General features: G+C 44.1%; 1 protein-coding gene across 1 annotated transcript; it reads left to right on the top strand.

Annotated features, from left to right (window-relative positions):
• Positions 1–1,911: 1,911 nt before the first annotated feature.
• Positions 1,912–9,488, top strand: LOC126530036 (uncharacterized). The gene is made up of 3 exons (XM_050177498.3): positions 1,912–2,202; positions 4,122–4,296; positions 8,875–9,488. Exons 1-3 carry the CDS (start codon positions 2,087–2,089, stop codon positions 9,304–9,306), a joined length of 723 nt encoding a protein of 240 aa, XP_050033455.3. The 5' UTR covers positions 1,912–2,086; the 3' UTR covers positions 9,307–9,488.
• The last annotated feature ends 5,202 nt before the right edge of the window (positions 9,489–14,690 follow it).

Here is a 14,690-nt window from a genome sequence, read left to right as displayed (position 1 = left end):
ATCGGCCGAGCCACTCAGCGACCCAGCAGGCAGCAATGCCAAACCCCGGGGTTAGGCAAAGAAAGCTTCGCTTTAATAAAAATATTTGCCATTTACATTCCCTCATTATGTACTAACGCAAATAGAGCGTGTAAAAAAACCATTGGGAATAAAACCAGGATAACGTTCTTCCTGAGATGGTCCCGCAGTGCCCTACTCTTGATAGTAGCAGGCATTGAGTGTACGCACCTGTATGTACGAAGCTGACAAAGCTTTATCGTTGTACATGTAAGGGCCACTTACCAAGCGGTAGTTGTGAAAGGAAAGTTGATGGAAATAGAAAACCGCGCAATTAGACTGCTTCCAGCACACCACTTGCCTCATCTGCGAATTTCCCTTAAATACGCAGAATTTCACTGGCGTGACCTGGCGTTTTCTATTCTCGAGGCTGTTGTGGTAATGAACAGTGCATCCATACTGTGCACGTGGCTTGCGCGATGACGACACTTCGTTTGTCGTCGTCGAAACGCAACCATCAATATCACACCTTTAACAGCAAACACGGGCGAGCGGTCGTACCGACGAGGCAGGTCTTGGCCATTGACCTTCGAATCTGCCTTCTATGGGCGCGAACGGCCTGGTGTCCAACCAGGAACTCGCGCTGGACTCGTTTAGTGCACAACTAAGTGTCGAACACATGCGTGTGCCAAAACATCCCTCGATGCTGGCAATGACAGCCTTGCTAAATAACTCAGTTTAAAACAAAGCCAACAAAAGAACGTTGTATTACAAAAATACACATATAGCTGCATCAACATACATGATGTTATTAAGGTAACAGAGTCACAGGTAGTCGGAATCAAGTTTGGTTTAAAAATGATTTTTTTTTTTACAATAGCAAGGAGGTTAAATATTTCATATTCGTGTTTAAGCGATTCAAAATTGATACAGAGAGAAAAAGGTGAGGTGGATTTTCCTGAATGACTACGCATACTAGGAACGAGAGACTACTTTGCTTGTGGAGGGAGCGGAATTAGCATTAGAGAGAAATGTAGCAATATATACCGATATGCTACTTGTGCATGCATAAGGAATTTTTCGTATCCTTAACATAAACACACCCGCTGCTATGATACCTCAGGCTCTCTATTTCTTTTTGCATAGGCCACACACATATATTCCTGCAACATCTCAAATCATATCGGACATGAAAAGCAAATAAATTAACCTACAAACACGAGCAGAAGAAATTTGATAACGTAGCCGTCGCCACCATGCTGTCACCACTCGTGTGTGCAAAAGCCGTACAACGTTCGCCGCTTGGAACTTTATAGTTCCACGTAGTTCTTCAATCAAGAATTGTGCTATCAAAAAACTGCTTACTCAGCTTGATAGGATGTGCATTACGGTGATGCGTTTTGGAAATAGAAGTTACGTACTTGGTTAGTTGTTTAAGCCGGCTCGCGGAGGCTCGAAATGTTTGTATCCTGAGCAACGAGAATATTTGCTTCCCGAACTATCTGAACGTGCCTGCATTCACATGCGCAAATATTATGAAAAACAGGCCCGAGTTAGTAACAAACATGATACGCAAACAGGCTGAATGCGAGCAGCTTAACAAAAATGTAAACCTACAGAAGCACGCACACACACCTGCATTTGGTTGAGTGCGACCTGTTCTTCCGTGTTGCATCCGCAGACTCTTACAACCCTGACCTTTGAACCCATTTTCAGAATTCTATCTCCGCCTTATCGGGGCAACGTTTCTCGTAAATATTCGCGGCAATGTCCAAGGGCGCAATTCATTATCTACCACAGCTATCACGGGCTATTGTAGTAGGAACACTTGCGCCCTCCCGAGAAATGCTGAAGAGAAACAACGATTTCAGCACGTGTTCCATAGCATATATTGAGCATCGGTATCACCTGTGACATAGAGCCTTCGAGTTTATCTACTGTGACTTTAGCACAGGGAAAGCCTTAAATGCCTTCTTCTTGCAGCGCATTTCTAAGCAGTGGATCTATATTGCTCCTGATTGCAGCCTCCGAGCCCACCGACTTGTCGCACAATGCCTTTTATTAGGTCTCTGGCGCAACGGTTGGGTTCATGACCGATGTCTCTCTCGCGTCGCAGAATAAAACGCGCCCAATACTGAAGCTCCAGCTGCATAAAAGCAGGAGCTTTTCCTCAACGGATAGCAGTCGCAGCGATATCGCACTCAGGTGAGTGTAAATAATTTTGCTTACTAATCTTGATGGGAACTGACACACGGCGTGCGCTGCAATGGTGCATGCGGTGCACAGGTTTTTCTCAACCCGCAAGCGCCTTCCCAGTAATCCGCTGAAGATATGTGCGATGTAGTATATTATGTAGTGGTTCGATGTAGTAGTTCTCTAACGTGCAGCTAAAGATAAGGTGATGAAGCGAGTAGGCCCTTACAGCGTACTAGAACTACTTCTCAGTGCAAAATGGTGCTGTAAATAACAGTATGCGTTCAGTACTATTTTCCAGTTTTTCCCACGTGCCTGCAACTGGCTTATGTCATCTCGCTAAACCCGGGGATCACATCCCAGATGTGGCGGCCGCATTTCGGTAGAAGCGAAATGCAAGAACTTTCGTATACCATGCATCGGGTGCACGTGAAAGAACTTGAGGTGGTCAAAATAATTCAAGGGTCCCACTCCCTAGGGCATGGCGTGCCTCATAGAGATTTTCTCGCGTCAAACCCGGCAATTTATTATTTATTTCAAATATCAATAAATGCATGTTCATGAAAATTGAATGGAACAAATATAGTGCAGACATGAATAAAAAAAAAGCACAACTATATTCAATGGAACTCATCTTGCTTAGAAGCGCTTTGTCATCCCCTTCAGACGTCTGCAACTCGCTGCATTGGTGAATGCCTCAAGATCATTGCCTAGATAATCGCCCCTCGCACGTAACGCAACACTCTTAAGCTAAATTACAACCTTTAGGTCATATCTTGCTACATAAAATTAATCGTCATCTGTCTTGTCCGCATCTCATTTCTTAAACACTGAGAGCCCTGTACTTCCAAGTCATGAATGGCATGCGTGTTATAAGCACGACCGAACATTCTCGACAGGAAAGTAGCGCGCGCAGCGTTCTCAAGAAAGGAAACGCAAGCAAGCAAATGACAATTATTGTTGTGTGGCAAGATACGACATAAAGGTTGTACATTCGTACATATGTTTAAGAGTGTATATTCATATACTTAATAAAGATGTCCAGTGGCTGGGCTCGCCAACATTTCTGTTCGCAAAAACTGGTCGTCATCAACTGGCTACCTTCATTGTTGTGCCCGACGTTTCGTTTGGATGACGCCTGCTTAGCGTGCCCGTTACAGCATACAAAATTCCTCGTGAGTGGTAACCCCAATTTTTTTCAGGCGATATTCTAGTATTCGTTAAGAACGTTGCTCTTTTCATCTGCATTTTTTCACATTCTTAACAGCTTGTTTATTCCTCTTGATTCCTTTGCCCACCGTCGAGATGCGTACACTTCAATTTTAGGATATTTCTACGGTGCGAAATTTGACATTAAAAGGTACCTGCTGCTGTCGCATTCAAGTGAAGTAAGAGCGTCTCTCGTTTTTGTGGTTCGGTTAAAATTAATTAGTTCTGAAAGTTTTAGATACGTTATTCAATTACACCAGAGGAATGCACTTCTACCGACGGCGGCAGCTGTCATGTTATAGCTGCTCTCACTTAACGCGCGGCACCTTAACTCTAACGTAACGAGTGGTGTGCCTGTAATTCGCTCGAGCAAGTTTTGCTCTGAACTATAATGCCAAAGGAAGGATTCGGGAAGGGGAGGGAGGATATGTAACGCGTCCATCCCGTTCAGGATGTCACCATTATGTAATACAAAGAGCTCATGTTCGCATCTGAAGTGCGAAAACAAGCAGCTTTGAAATATTTGCTGTGCTTATCCAGCAATGCCTAGCATGAGAATGCTGGCTTACAATGAACGTAAAATAAACAATCCAGCATCGTCGGAAGGTAGTCACTCAGGGACTATTACCAGACTGTTTATATTCAGCTCAAAATAATTTGCCCTTCGCCGATTGTAAGACCCTAACCTAAACATGTATTTTTTTCCTTGCGCTTCTAAACAGCATGGTGGCACAGCGTGGTGTCGTGCTGTCCTCGGTAGCGCTGGTGGCCCTGTCCGTGGTATCGCTGGGCAGTGCAAGGGCGCTCTCGGGGTGCCCGCCCGCGGACGACAAGGACTCCGATGCCACTTTTATCGCCAACCCGCTGGACTGCTCCTCTTACTTCGTGTGCCAACAGGTATACGGCGGGTGCTCGGGGCAGACAATAATCTGCGTTTATAACACAGCATTTCCCTCGCTAGGTTGCGGTGAGCAGAGTTCTTTAATTCTCATATGCCTAAATTTTGGAAAAGCAGCTGTGCTGCACCGATACTGTCAGAGAACAGCAGTACTAACGGGCCTGTTGCTGGTGCTAGAAGCACTCACATGAAACTGGGTTAATAATAATAATAATAATAATAATAATAATAATAATAATAATAATAATAATAATAATAATAATATTAATAATAATAATAATAATAATATATTTTCATAGTACACATTTTCCCAAGGGAAGCACGATCATACGTAGCCATCCTCCATCGCAGAAGTTATATTCAGGTGCATAATTCCTCAATTCACCAACCGCTGTTCTACGCACTCTGAAACATCTGTACATGAGCCTTCTTGCGTACATTGCCCCCCGCCTCCACCGAACGTGGCAGGTTCAGCTAGCCTTGAATCAGATCTGAATCAGCACCTAGTGTTTATAAAATTTCCAACTCAACAAATTGACAAATAAATGGGAAATACAGTGTTGAGCAAAAGGAAATCACAAAATAGAGCGACTCTAGTAAAGAAATCACAAAAATGAATTCCGAGTCGAGAGTGCGAATATCCACGGCTCTAGCTACAATTCCACTCGACTGAAGTCCGCTTTTCATCCTGGGTCTGTTCTCTGGTTCTCTGTCCTCTTTTGTTTTTTGCTTTTCATAAATGGCATTGCTGAGAACATCTTTATGGAAATCCGGCTTTTCGCAGATGGAGTGCGTACTATATGAAGAAATTTCTTAGGGACGAGATAAGACATTATTGAACAATACATTGACCAAAATATAAAAGTGGTGCTACACGTGGCAAATGTCTCTGAATAATCGAAAGACTGTGGCGATGACAGTAACCCGACAAAAGAACCCTGAATTTGACGTACAACCTAGCCGGTCAATCCTTGAGTGTCGTACATAGCTATAAGTACTTAGGAGCAATTATCGCGCCTGATCTGCGATAGAATGAACATGTAGTGTATGTTGAAAATCCGCCGTGGTTGCTCAGTGGCTACCGTGTTGAGCTACTAAGCACGTGATCACGGGACTGAATCCCAGCAACGGTGGCCGCATTTTAATGGGAGCGAAATGTGACAACAGCCGGGTACTTAGATTTAGGTGCACGTTAAAGAGCCCCAGGTGGTCCACATTTCCGGAGTCTCCCACTAAGGCGTGCCTCAAAATCAGATCCTACTTTTGGCACGTAAAACCCCAGAATTTATTTTTAGCCTATGCTGAAAAAAGGGCATTGAAACAATTGGGCTTTCTTAAAATAGAATTGTGCAATTCTACGCTTGATATACAACTTATAGCATACAAAGCATTTCATAATCATCATCATCAGCCTGGTTACGCCCACTGCAGGGCAAAGGCCTCTCCCATACTCCTCCAACTGCCCCGGTCATGTACTAATTGTCGCCATGTTGACCCTCCAGACTTCCTGATCTCATCTGCTCACCTAACTTTCGGTCGCCCCCTGCTACGCTTCCCTTCCCTCGGAATCCCGTCCGTAACCCTTAATGACCATCGGTTATCTTCCCTCCTCATTACATGTCCTGCCCATGCCCATTTCTTTTTCTTGATTTCAACTAAGATGTCATTTACGCGTGTTTGTTCCCTCACCCAATCTGCTCACCCAAAGCATTTATCCGACCAATATTAGGATATACGGCATCTGTATGGGACTCTGGAGAGACTCTAACACTGCGTGATTGTAAAGTGTCCAAGCAGGTTTATTTTAGTTAGTTAGTTAGTTTGGGTTTAGTGGCACAAAGGCAACTAAGGCCATGCTGCGCCAGTCACAAGACAAAATCAAACGGAACGTTAGGGCAGGTAAACCTCCATTACATTATAGTTGGTGTAAATAACCGGTTTTTTCTAAAAAGTCGAAGAGGTTAGGAATTGGCACTAGGGGGTCATCTGCTAGTAATAGGGCAGGGTGTAATGGAATGTGCAATTTATACAGGCTGTGTAAAAACCTCCGTCTCAGTGTATTCATGTGTGGACATGTTATTAAGATGTGCATGACTGTAAGAGCTTCATTACATTTTTCGCAAGTTGGCGGGTTTTCTTTTCGAAGAAGGAAATTGTGCGTCAGATGTGTGTGTCCAATTCGAAGTCGACACAAGATCACTTCGTAGAATCGTTGCTGGTGACTGCATGATTTCCACTCGCCAATTACAGGTTTAATTAGATGAAGCTTGTTGCTTATACAAGTGTCCCAATCGCGTTGACATTTTGACGTCAAGGCCTTCCGAATCGCATTGACGCTGTCTTTATATGGAAGTGCTGTATTTTGAATGTTTTTGTACGCTGCCATTGATGGGCATCTATCCGCCGCTTCGTTACCCAATATTCCAACATGGCTTGGTACCCAGCAAAACTTAATTGATCTGCCATATTTGTTTGACGTTAATGCATTCAAAATATCGCTTAACAAGGGTTCACTTTGGGATTTCATGTGTAGAGCCTTCAGTACGCTTAATTAATCTGTGTATATGACAGTGTTTTCAAGTTTGTCAGCAATGATCTTTTGAACTACCGTCCATATCGCGTACACTTCGGCTGTGTAGACAGAGGCATGCTGAGGTAATCGAATACTTGTTTCCCAATTTTATGTTACGGCCCCTACACCCGCGTGTTTGTCCGTTTTAGAACCATCAGTACAAAATTCTATGTAGTTTATATACTTGTCTTGAAGAGAGCGGAATTCTTGTATAATGTGTTCATGTGGTGTGTCTCTTTTCTTTAGATGTGTTAGTGTCCAATCACATAACGCTATGAAATCACACCACGGGGGTAAACGTTCTGGCTTTCTGGCAACCTGGAGGACTTCCCGAGGGATGTCATGATCCCGACAGTATTCCTCGTATTTTTTCAATCACTACATTTGGCGCTTTTGCAAACTGCCCAGCTAGAGCAACTCAAAACGCCGCGGTATCACGAGAGGCTAAAATTTCTCTAGCAATCACACCACGACATGTTAGAAATCGAACAAAGAATGCTCATCAAACGTGTAGCATGCCGTATTATACGTTCTTACGACCCCGAAAAAATGGCCGAGGGCTCATGCAAAACAAAAACATTTAAAAACACATTCCTCCCTCGCACTACCTCCGACTTTAGTGTACTTCCTGCAGATGGGGTGACGAGTCCAACGATTGATGTATTTTTTAAAGCACTTTGAAATCTTGATCTGTGGAATATCTGCTAGTACTTTTTTCACATGGAATCTAGTAAGATCTATAACTAGACATTTTGGTGTTCTTCCAAATATGCTTGCGTTACTTCATTTGATCATTCCTGTAGTTATACTTATTTTCTTCATACCTGCAGTTTTTTATTTCAACTACATACTTTAATCAATATTACTACAGGAATTAGCGTTTTTCGTGGTTTGCGTTGTAAAAGTAACACTCAAATTTGTAATTAACGTTTTTCAAATATTCTATTTTAAAAATTTTTTTCTACTCTTTCTTGTAGTTGACATGTATAATCCTCACAGACTACGTGACCGCTAATTGTGTATTGATATGCTTGTATTGGATTTTCACGCATGTTATGTTACGGAACTCTGCTCATGTAGCGCCTATTGTGATACACTACTGTGAATTGCATTTAATAATCACTCCAAATTAAGGAAGGACTGAATTACTGGCTGGTGGAACATAAATCAAGAACATCAGCTCAGGATGTTCGCTATTAAGAAAACACTGCTTCTAAATAAAGTGAAAGCATTTGAAAAGTTTATCGTACATGCGCACTTTCTGCTAGTTAAGTAAATCAATTTCCTTTGTCTTTGTTTCCTAAGCCACAGTTTCTGTTCATGCCGATTATCAAGCAGTGTCATTATAAATTTTTACTGTTAGCGCAACTTTCGCACGCACAAAGCCATTTCGTTTCTACGCCTGTGTCTAAGCTCCATAATAGGATTATGCCCTAGTTTGGACAGTCGGCTAAAATCGCAACAGTTTGCGTTTTCTACCACGCGTTTCTTCAAATCATTAGTCGCGTTATGTGAAGACTTTCGCCATGTTCATTATTGTTCCATGACACGCGTTCGCGAGAATTTCTAAAGTTAAATTACCAGTTAAAATACTTGCACGTATGTGATGTGTGACATGTTGTAGTAAGGTCGTCTCTGTGGCATGTGTGACATCCACATATTAATTAGGCTTAATCTTCATTTCTTTTCAGCCCATAAGCTTTCCCTTACAAACACTTAATGGCCTGAGCTTGAAACACTTCACGACGCTTCGAGTTAGCCAGCACGAGTGCCTTACATTACACCAAAAACGCTCCTGTGAACACTCGTTCATGCTGTTGGGACCTGCAACTAGCTTTCGTGGGAGTGCATCTTAAAGCACTGTTCCTAAACCATTCCGTATTTCGAATCTGGTATCGCGTGTTTCTGTCGGAGCGCATCTCATTGTATCGCCTCAGACGGCACCACTTCCACGCCAAAATAACACTGTCTTCGTAAAATGTCCTATTTTCCCGCTTACCCCCAGGGACTTCCCGTGCTTATGCCATGTCCGGCAGGCCTGCTATTCAACGACGCTCTCAACGTTTGCGACCACGCTTATAATGTAAGCTGCGTGCCGCTCTACCCAACATTCACCACAAAGGCTCCACCACCAGCCGAAGCCACCACTAAAAAGATTGAGGTTGAGGAGAAGGTAGTCAAGGAGAAGGTCCCTCCACCAGCCGAAGACGATGCCCCCGCTACCAGCAAGAGCGATGGGACCAAAGTCGAAGAAGAAGCGCCCGCCTCCGTTGATGCTGGGACCGTCACGCAGGCAGCCGTTGTCAGCACCAAAGTCAACGATGACGTGAACTCGGTAGGAAAGCCCGTTGAAGGCACCAGGGCCGAGGCACCTGAGCAGAGGGATGCGGGCAACGTGGCTGGCGGAAACGACGATGTCAACCACGCCGTGTTGTGAACCTATCGGAGGAACTTCAGAGACTTTGGCTCTTGGTGGAAACATGCGTGGGACTCAGGAGGAAGGATTCGTTGGAATAATCAATTCTGCAGACTCATTCATTCAGGATTACACGCGATCACAGCACGTCTTCCAAATTACAGACTGACAGCACCGTGAAGAAATAAAGAAAGTGAATTGAATTTCAGCTTTCTGTTTTCGCGTCCACAGATTGGCTGTTTACACCTGGTTGTCTAAGAAGGTTCGCGGCAAGGTGACTCAAATAAATAGGCGCGCACCTTCACACAAAAAAGCATTTAAAATAGCTAGTGTGCAGCACAACGTAACTGGCGCGATGGCTGGCAGGGGTGACATGTAGAAGGTGAACTTTATGCGTAGGAACGCCAATAAGGGCTCCCGGACTTGCTTGTTACTGCATGCGCGACGAATTTTAAACCATAATACAAATTTAAAGAATAGCAATAAAATTTCGGAAATGTTCAATATATTCTTTCCGAACACCTCGCATTTTTGCTGTCGGCCCTGCTTTCCAGAACTGTTGAAGAAAATCATTTTGAGCACTTTAAATTTGTTTTATTGTACTTCGTTAATAGCTGCATGTTCGAATCAGATAGTGCCCGCTGATTTTAGGCAACGCTTGTAGAATGGCGGTCTGCAGCCAAAATGTAGCGCTGTGTGGATGGTCGATAATCTCGCTGACAGTGATGTCTCCCAAAGAGAGTGGCGTAGCGTAGCCGGTTTATACCGGGAACTAGGAACACCACACTCAAGAGTGACCTGGCTGCAACATGTCACAGCCTGGTCTTTCTTGGTAGCCAATGCAATGGTTCCACAATATCAGTCTTAAAACAAGCAGAACGCACTCTGTCTAAATTTTGAGAAAGCGTTTAATAAAGTCGCTAAACGAACGCCTTCTACTGAAACCCTCGCACTTAAACCTTAACCCCATTGTCGTACACTCGGTGCGTGACTTCCTTAGTAATCAAGAGTTTGTCTGGGCTAACAACTGTGGGTCTCTTAACACTGTAATGAAGTGATTTGCGCTTGTTGGTATGACATCGTGTTGTTTATAGCACGTGAAAATACAAGGACGGAAGGAAGATGTGACACACGCAGGCGCTATTTACAACAATCTTCATTTTGAGCAAACGACCCATACATATCTACAACTTTTTCGCATACGTCATCATACATGCGCTGTTTGCAAAAAAATGCCTTACCTTTACGCACTTGAGCTAACTCTTGGTGGGAAAGGGCAATTGATGGTTTTGAAACACAGTTATTTCCTAGCCTATCAATCACTTCTGCTTTGATAATTTTGCGAGTTAATCTTCCTCGGGCTCTTCCCATGATGGAGCAGTCTCTGCATGCTGGAGCACACATCGAGTGGTCACCATCATCCGCTCCGGCAACAGCGCACATGCAATGCCTGCAATGACCGTCCAGGAACTGACCCCGCTTTTCTGCTACATTATACCAGTGTTGCTGTAAACGTTCGTTGAGGCACCTTCCGCTTTGCCCCACGTAGTTTTTCTCACACTTTCAAGGAAGGTTGCAAGCAACTGCTCCTGCACTTTGAACACACAGTTCCTGGTGTTTCTTTTTGCACATGCGCTTGTCAGACAGGCCTGGTCTGGCTAGTCTTCACAGACATTGCAATTTTGTAAGAGATGAAAAGACAACCCTAACATTCGCACGTTGACCTAATTTCCCCAAACGGTGCAATACGCCGTGGATAAACGGAATGACAGCTACGCTCCTCTTATCTACACAAGGCAGGCTGGCGGAATTCTTTGATAACTTCGACTTCAGTAGACCCCAGCAACGCTAATAAATACAAATGTAGGGTAACCTGCCAAACGAAGACGGAGGATCTGGTTGTTGACGCTTTTGGTCATCAGCTCAGGGCATGACTTACATAATGCGTATAGAGTGCGCCGACTGATATGAGAGCAGTGGCTTGTTCGCACGAGACTCGTACTTCCCGCGTACATGGTCGTTGCAAAATAAAATCTTAATGTCAAGATGTCGAATACTTCCGTCAATCGGCAGTTCGTGCGTTACTTTTAGAGGAGATAAACCGTCGCATTTAAAAGAAATTGCATAAGTGGTTAAAAAATTAAAACAGTTAGGGCTGCAGTCGGGTGGAACTAAAAAACCATCGACGTATCTAAAAACTTTTAGAATCGCAAAATCTGGCAGCCGACCACTCATGCTCTTGTCTAGTTTTGCTAAGAATATATCTCTAAGGATGGGAGCTATACACGATCCGATACAAACTTTCCCCTTCTGTATACAAGGTTGCCCTTCCCACAGTATGAAAGTAGGAAGAAGATAAAACTAAGAAGTTCTAAGGCAACGTTTCCAAAGGTGTCAATAGAACACTGAACGCTGGAGAGCACACCTGAATGCGGTAAGAAATAAAACAGGTCTGTTATGTCTACAGAGAAGGACTTAATATTTTTATGTGTGGACGACCTGAAGTAATCCAGTACCACACCAGAGTTTTTTTTTTACGAAACACAGGTCCTGAATTGGCAGCGCCTAGAGCATTTTTGACGATACAATTCTGTACATTTTTGCCAGGTAAAGTTTTCCGACACAATGGCTCAAAAAGGTGCATCAATGTTTTGTGTCTCTACACTAAAGAACACATCAACGCAATCAAGCTTGCCTGGCAACTACACCCTTCGCAACACCATCTAAAGGCAGGCATTTACAAAGCTTCTTTGCTTTCGCTTTCACTTTTGACAAGCACGAATTTGTACATGGATAAAAATTCGTTTACTGCACCTGAACCTTTTTCGTTGAAGGCCTCATGAGACAATACCGCGAAACCTCCTTTCCTTATCTGCGGGTTATACGAACAGCTTTTTGTCCTTCAAGACAGAGGCTACGCGTTTTACAGATACCTTTGGAACCGCTGGTTTGCTATGGATCAAGGCACCGACACCGTCAGACACACACCGCACAGCGTCGTCTCCGGCGGTGCACTGGGAAACATGTCTGACGAGCGACAGCAGCTCCGGAGGAGTCCTTTTTTCGACGGCGAACTTTGGCCCTAGGGTGAGCACGCGTTGCACATTGTTAGGAACACTTTCCCGTTGAAGAAAATTAACTTTCCCTTTTGGCGCAAGCAACTTGTCGGGGAAGAGCCAACGCAATTTCTTGAGTTGAACCGGCGACAAGGATTCCGTTGTTTGGTTGATCAGCCTTGACCACTCGAGGCGGCGCCTCGTGACCATGGATCGATTCCCTGTGGCACTTACCTGTGCATTCCGTTGTGTTCTATGCAGACGAGCCAGGCGAAGCCATCCTGACATCTAAATCTTGCAGACCGGAACGCCTTCATTAGGTGAAGCTAGAAAGCCTCAAAATAAAGCTCGTACATCTTTCAGGAAAATCTTGTTTCCAAGACAAAATGAAAGGGACCGACATTTGCAAACTGTGCTGGCAATGAAAGCGACAGTTGCTGCTGGGTTCCGCGGAACATGTAGAAAGGAGCCCGGTGTACTAGAACTGGAATGCTGTAATGCAGTGATTTGGGCATGTTCGTATGACATCGTGAGGCTTATAGCGCGTGAAAAGACAAAGACGAAAGGAAGACGTGACGAAAGGAAGACCTGTGTCTGTCACGTCTTTTATTCGTCCTTGTCTTTTCACCCGCTATAAGTCTGACGGTCACTTAACGCACCGGTTAACCCACGACTGTCTTATTTACCGCAGCATCAGCGACAACCTTGGCTCTACCAAAGTCGAAAATGATCTGCATCACGTCGAAAAATGGTGAGACATGTGGTCGATGTACCTCACCACAAAGGAAACTGCGCTCATTCTCTTCCACCGTCGGTCCTCGAATTTCACCACAAGTTACACATCTTACGGTTTCCGAATATTTTCCTTACACTCACATGAATATCTTGGCGTCGGCATGTTTCGTGATCTTACATGATCGTTTCACGCAATTAACATCAGAAGTTATGCTTACCGCACTCTCGCTTACTTACGGCGGAACTTGCGTCACACCCCCTCCTCTGTGAATATACCTGCTTACTAAATACTGGTGCCTCCTAAACTCGAGTACGCCAGCGGAGTTTGGGCCCCAGTCAGATTAACCTTTCAAACATGTTGGAATCAGTCCAAAATCGCGCTGCCAGCTATAATTTATTCAGAATACTCTTCTCTAACTAGCGTCACAGCACTAAAATCCCGGGTCAACCTTGTTAGTCTTGAATGCCGCCGCATCATTTGGAGGCTTTCTCCGTTTCACAAGTTGATCACTCGTCGTTTAATCCCACTCTCATCACTCCCGCTCAGCGGCTATCGCTTCGCAACAGTCACCAAAAAGCCGTTTACCCCTCCTATTCCCACACCTCTGCGCAAAGGACTTCAATTTTCGTTACAAAAGATTGAAACAAGTTACCCGCAGATGCGGTAAACAACACCAGCCCTGATAAATATAAAGCGGGGCTGGCAAATATTATTAAATGGTGTTATGATTTGCTCACCCTTCCTGCTTGTAAGACGCTGCCTTGAAATCTTCATACTTATACATCGAGTGAAGAAACTTTTTTTATTAAGCTAAGTATTACACATGTCCCCGTTTATTATATTAGAGGTTGGATTGCGCCATATTTGACGAGGCACGCAGAAGAGAACCATACATCACAGAGTGCTCGTTAGCCCGTTTACTTGTTTTTATGCTATGCGTGTTGTACTTACTATTTGTTTCTATTCGTTATTCATAGTTATTTTCGGTTCTTGTACTTAGTGTTTCTTTCCTGTTGTTTAATTTTTCCTACGTAAAATTCCGCATGTAAATCATTCTTCATCTAAAACCGCCCAACAGGTGTATTTCAAGGTAAGTAAATAAAAAGGAAATTTAGACTATGTGGATAAGTGATAGTCTCGCGGACAGTGACGTCCTCCAAACAGAGCAGAGTAGCTTGGCCGGTTTATAGCGGGAACTACGAGCCACACTCAGAGCGACGTGACCGCAGAATTTCTCAGGCGCTGCAGGAGTTAAGTACATCCCTTACTCAGCAGTTGCGTCTAATTCATTCGCGCACAGAAAGCTTGACTGGCGACTATAACCCCTGGTGTTGCTGGGAAACGGTGATATTGATCTGTTCAAACATCCCGATTTCTGATGACCACCACCTCGCACAAAAACGCAACCGCTCGCAGCGCTGATTTCGATTGGTCTCAGACGCCAAGTGCCCATGAGCCCTTGTTTCATCTTGAAAACAATGAAGTGTGCTGCATTCGAGAAAGCGGTGGTGTGCATGACGCTGTAGTCGCCACGTACTCAACTCAAAAGCCGAAACGCACTCAAGAAGCAACTATCTAGCGATTTGTATAAGACAGTATACGGGTTTCATCTG

The sequence above is a fragment of the Dermacentor andersoni genome, chromosome 5 (assembly GCF_023375885.2).
Source record: "Dermacentor andersoni chromosome 5, qqDerAnde1_hic_scaffold, whole genome shotgun sequence".
In the NCBI taxonomy this organism is placed as follows: Eukaryota; Metazoa; Arthropoda; class Arachnida; order Ixodida; family Ixodidae; genus Dermacentor; species Dermacentor andersoni.
Note: the sequence above shows the minus strand (reverse complement) of the source record. Positions and strands in the feature narration are given on the sequence as shown.

Bases quoted from the DNA above. Each gene is read 5' to 3' on its own strand.
- LOC126530036 (XM_050177498.3), top strand. From the start codon at position 2,087: ATGACCGATGTCTCTCTCGCGTCGCAGAATAAAACGCGCCCAATACTG. The intron at 2,203-4,121 runs GTGAGTGTAAAT...GCTTCTAAACAG, and splicing joins CGCAGCGATATCGCACTCAG to CATGGTGGCACAGCGTGGTG. The intron at 4,297-8,874 runs GTATACGGCGGG...GCTTACCCCCAG, and splicing joins CTTACTTCGTGTGCCAACAG to GGACTTCCCGTGCTTATGCC.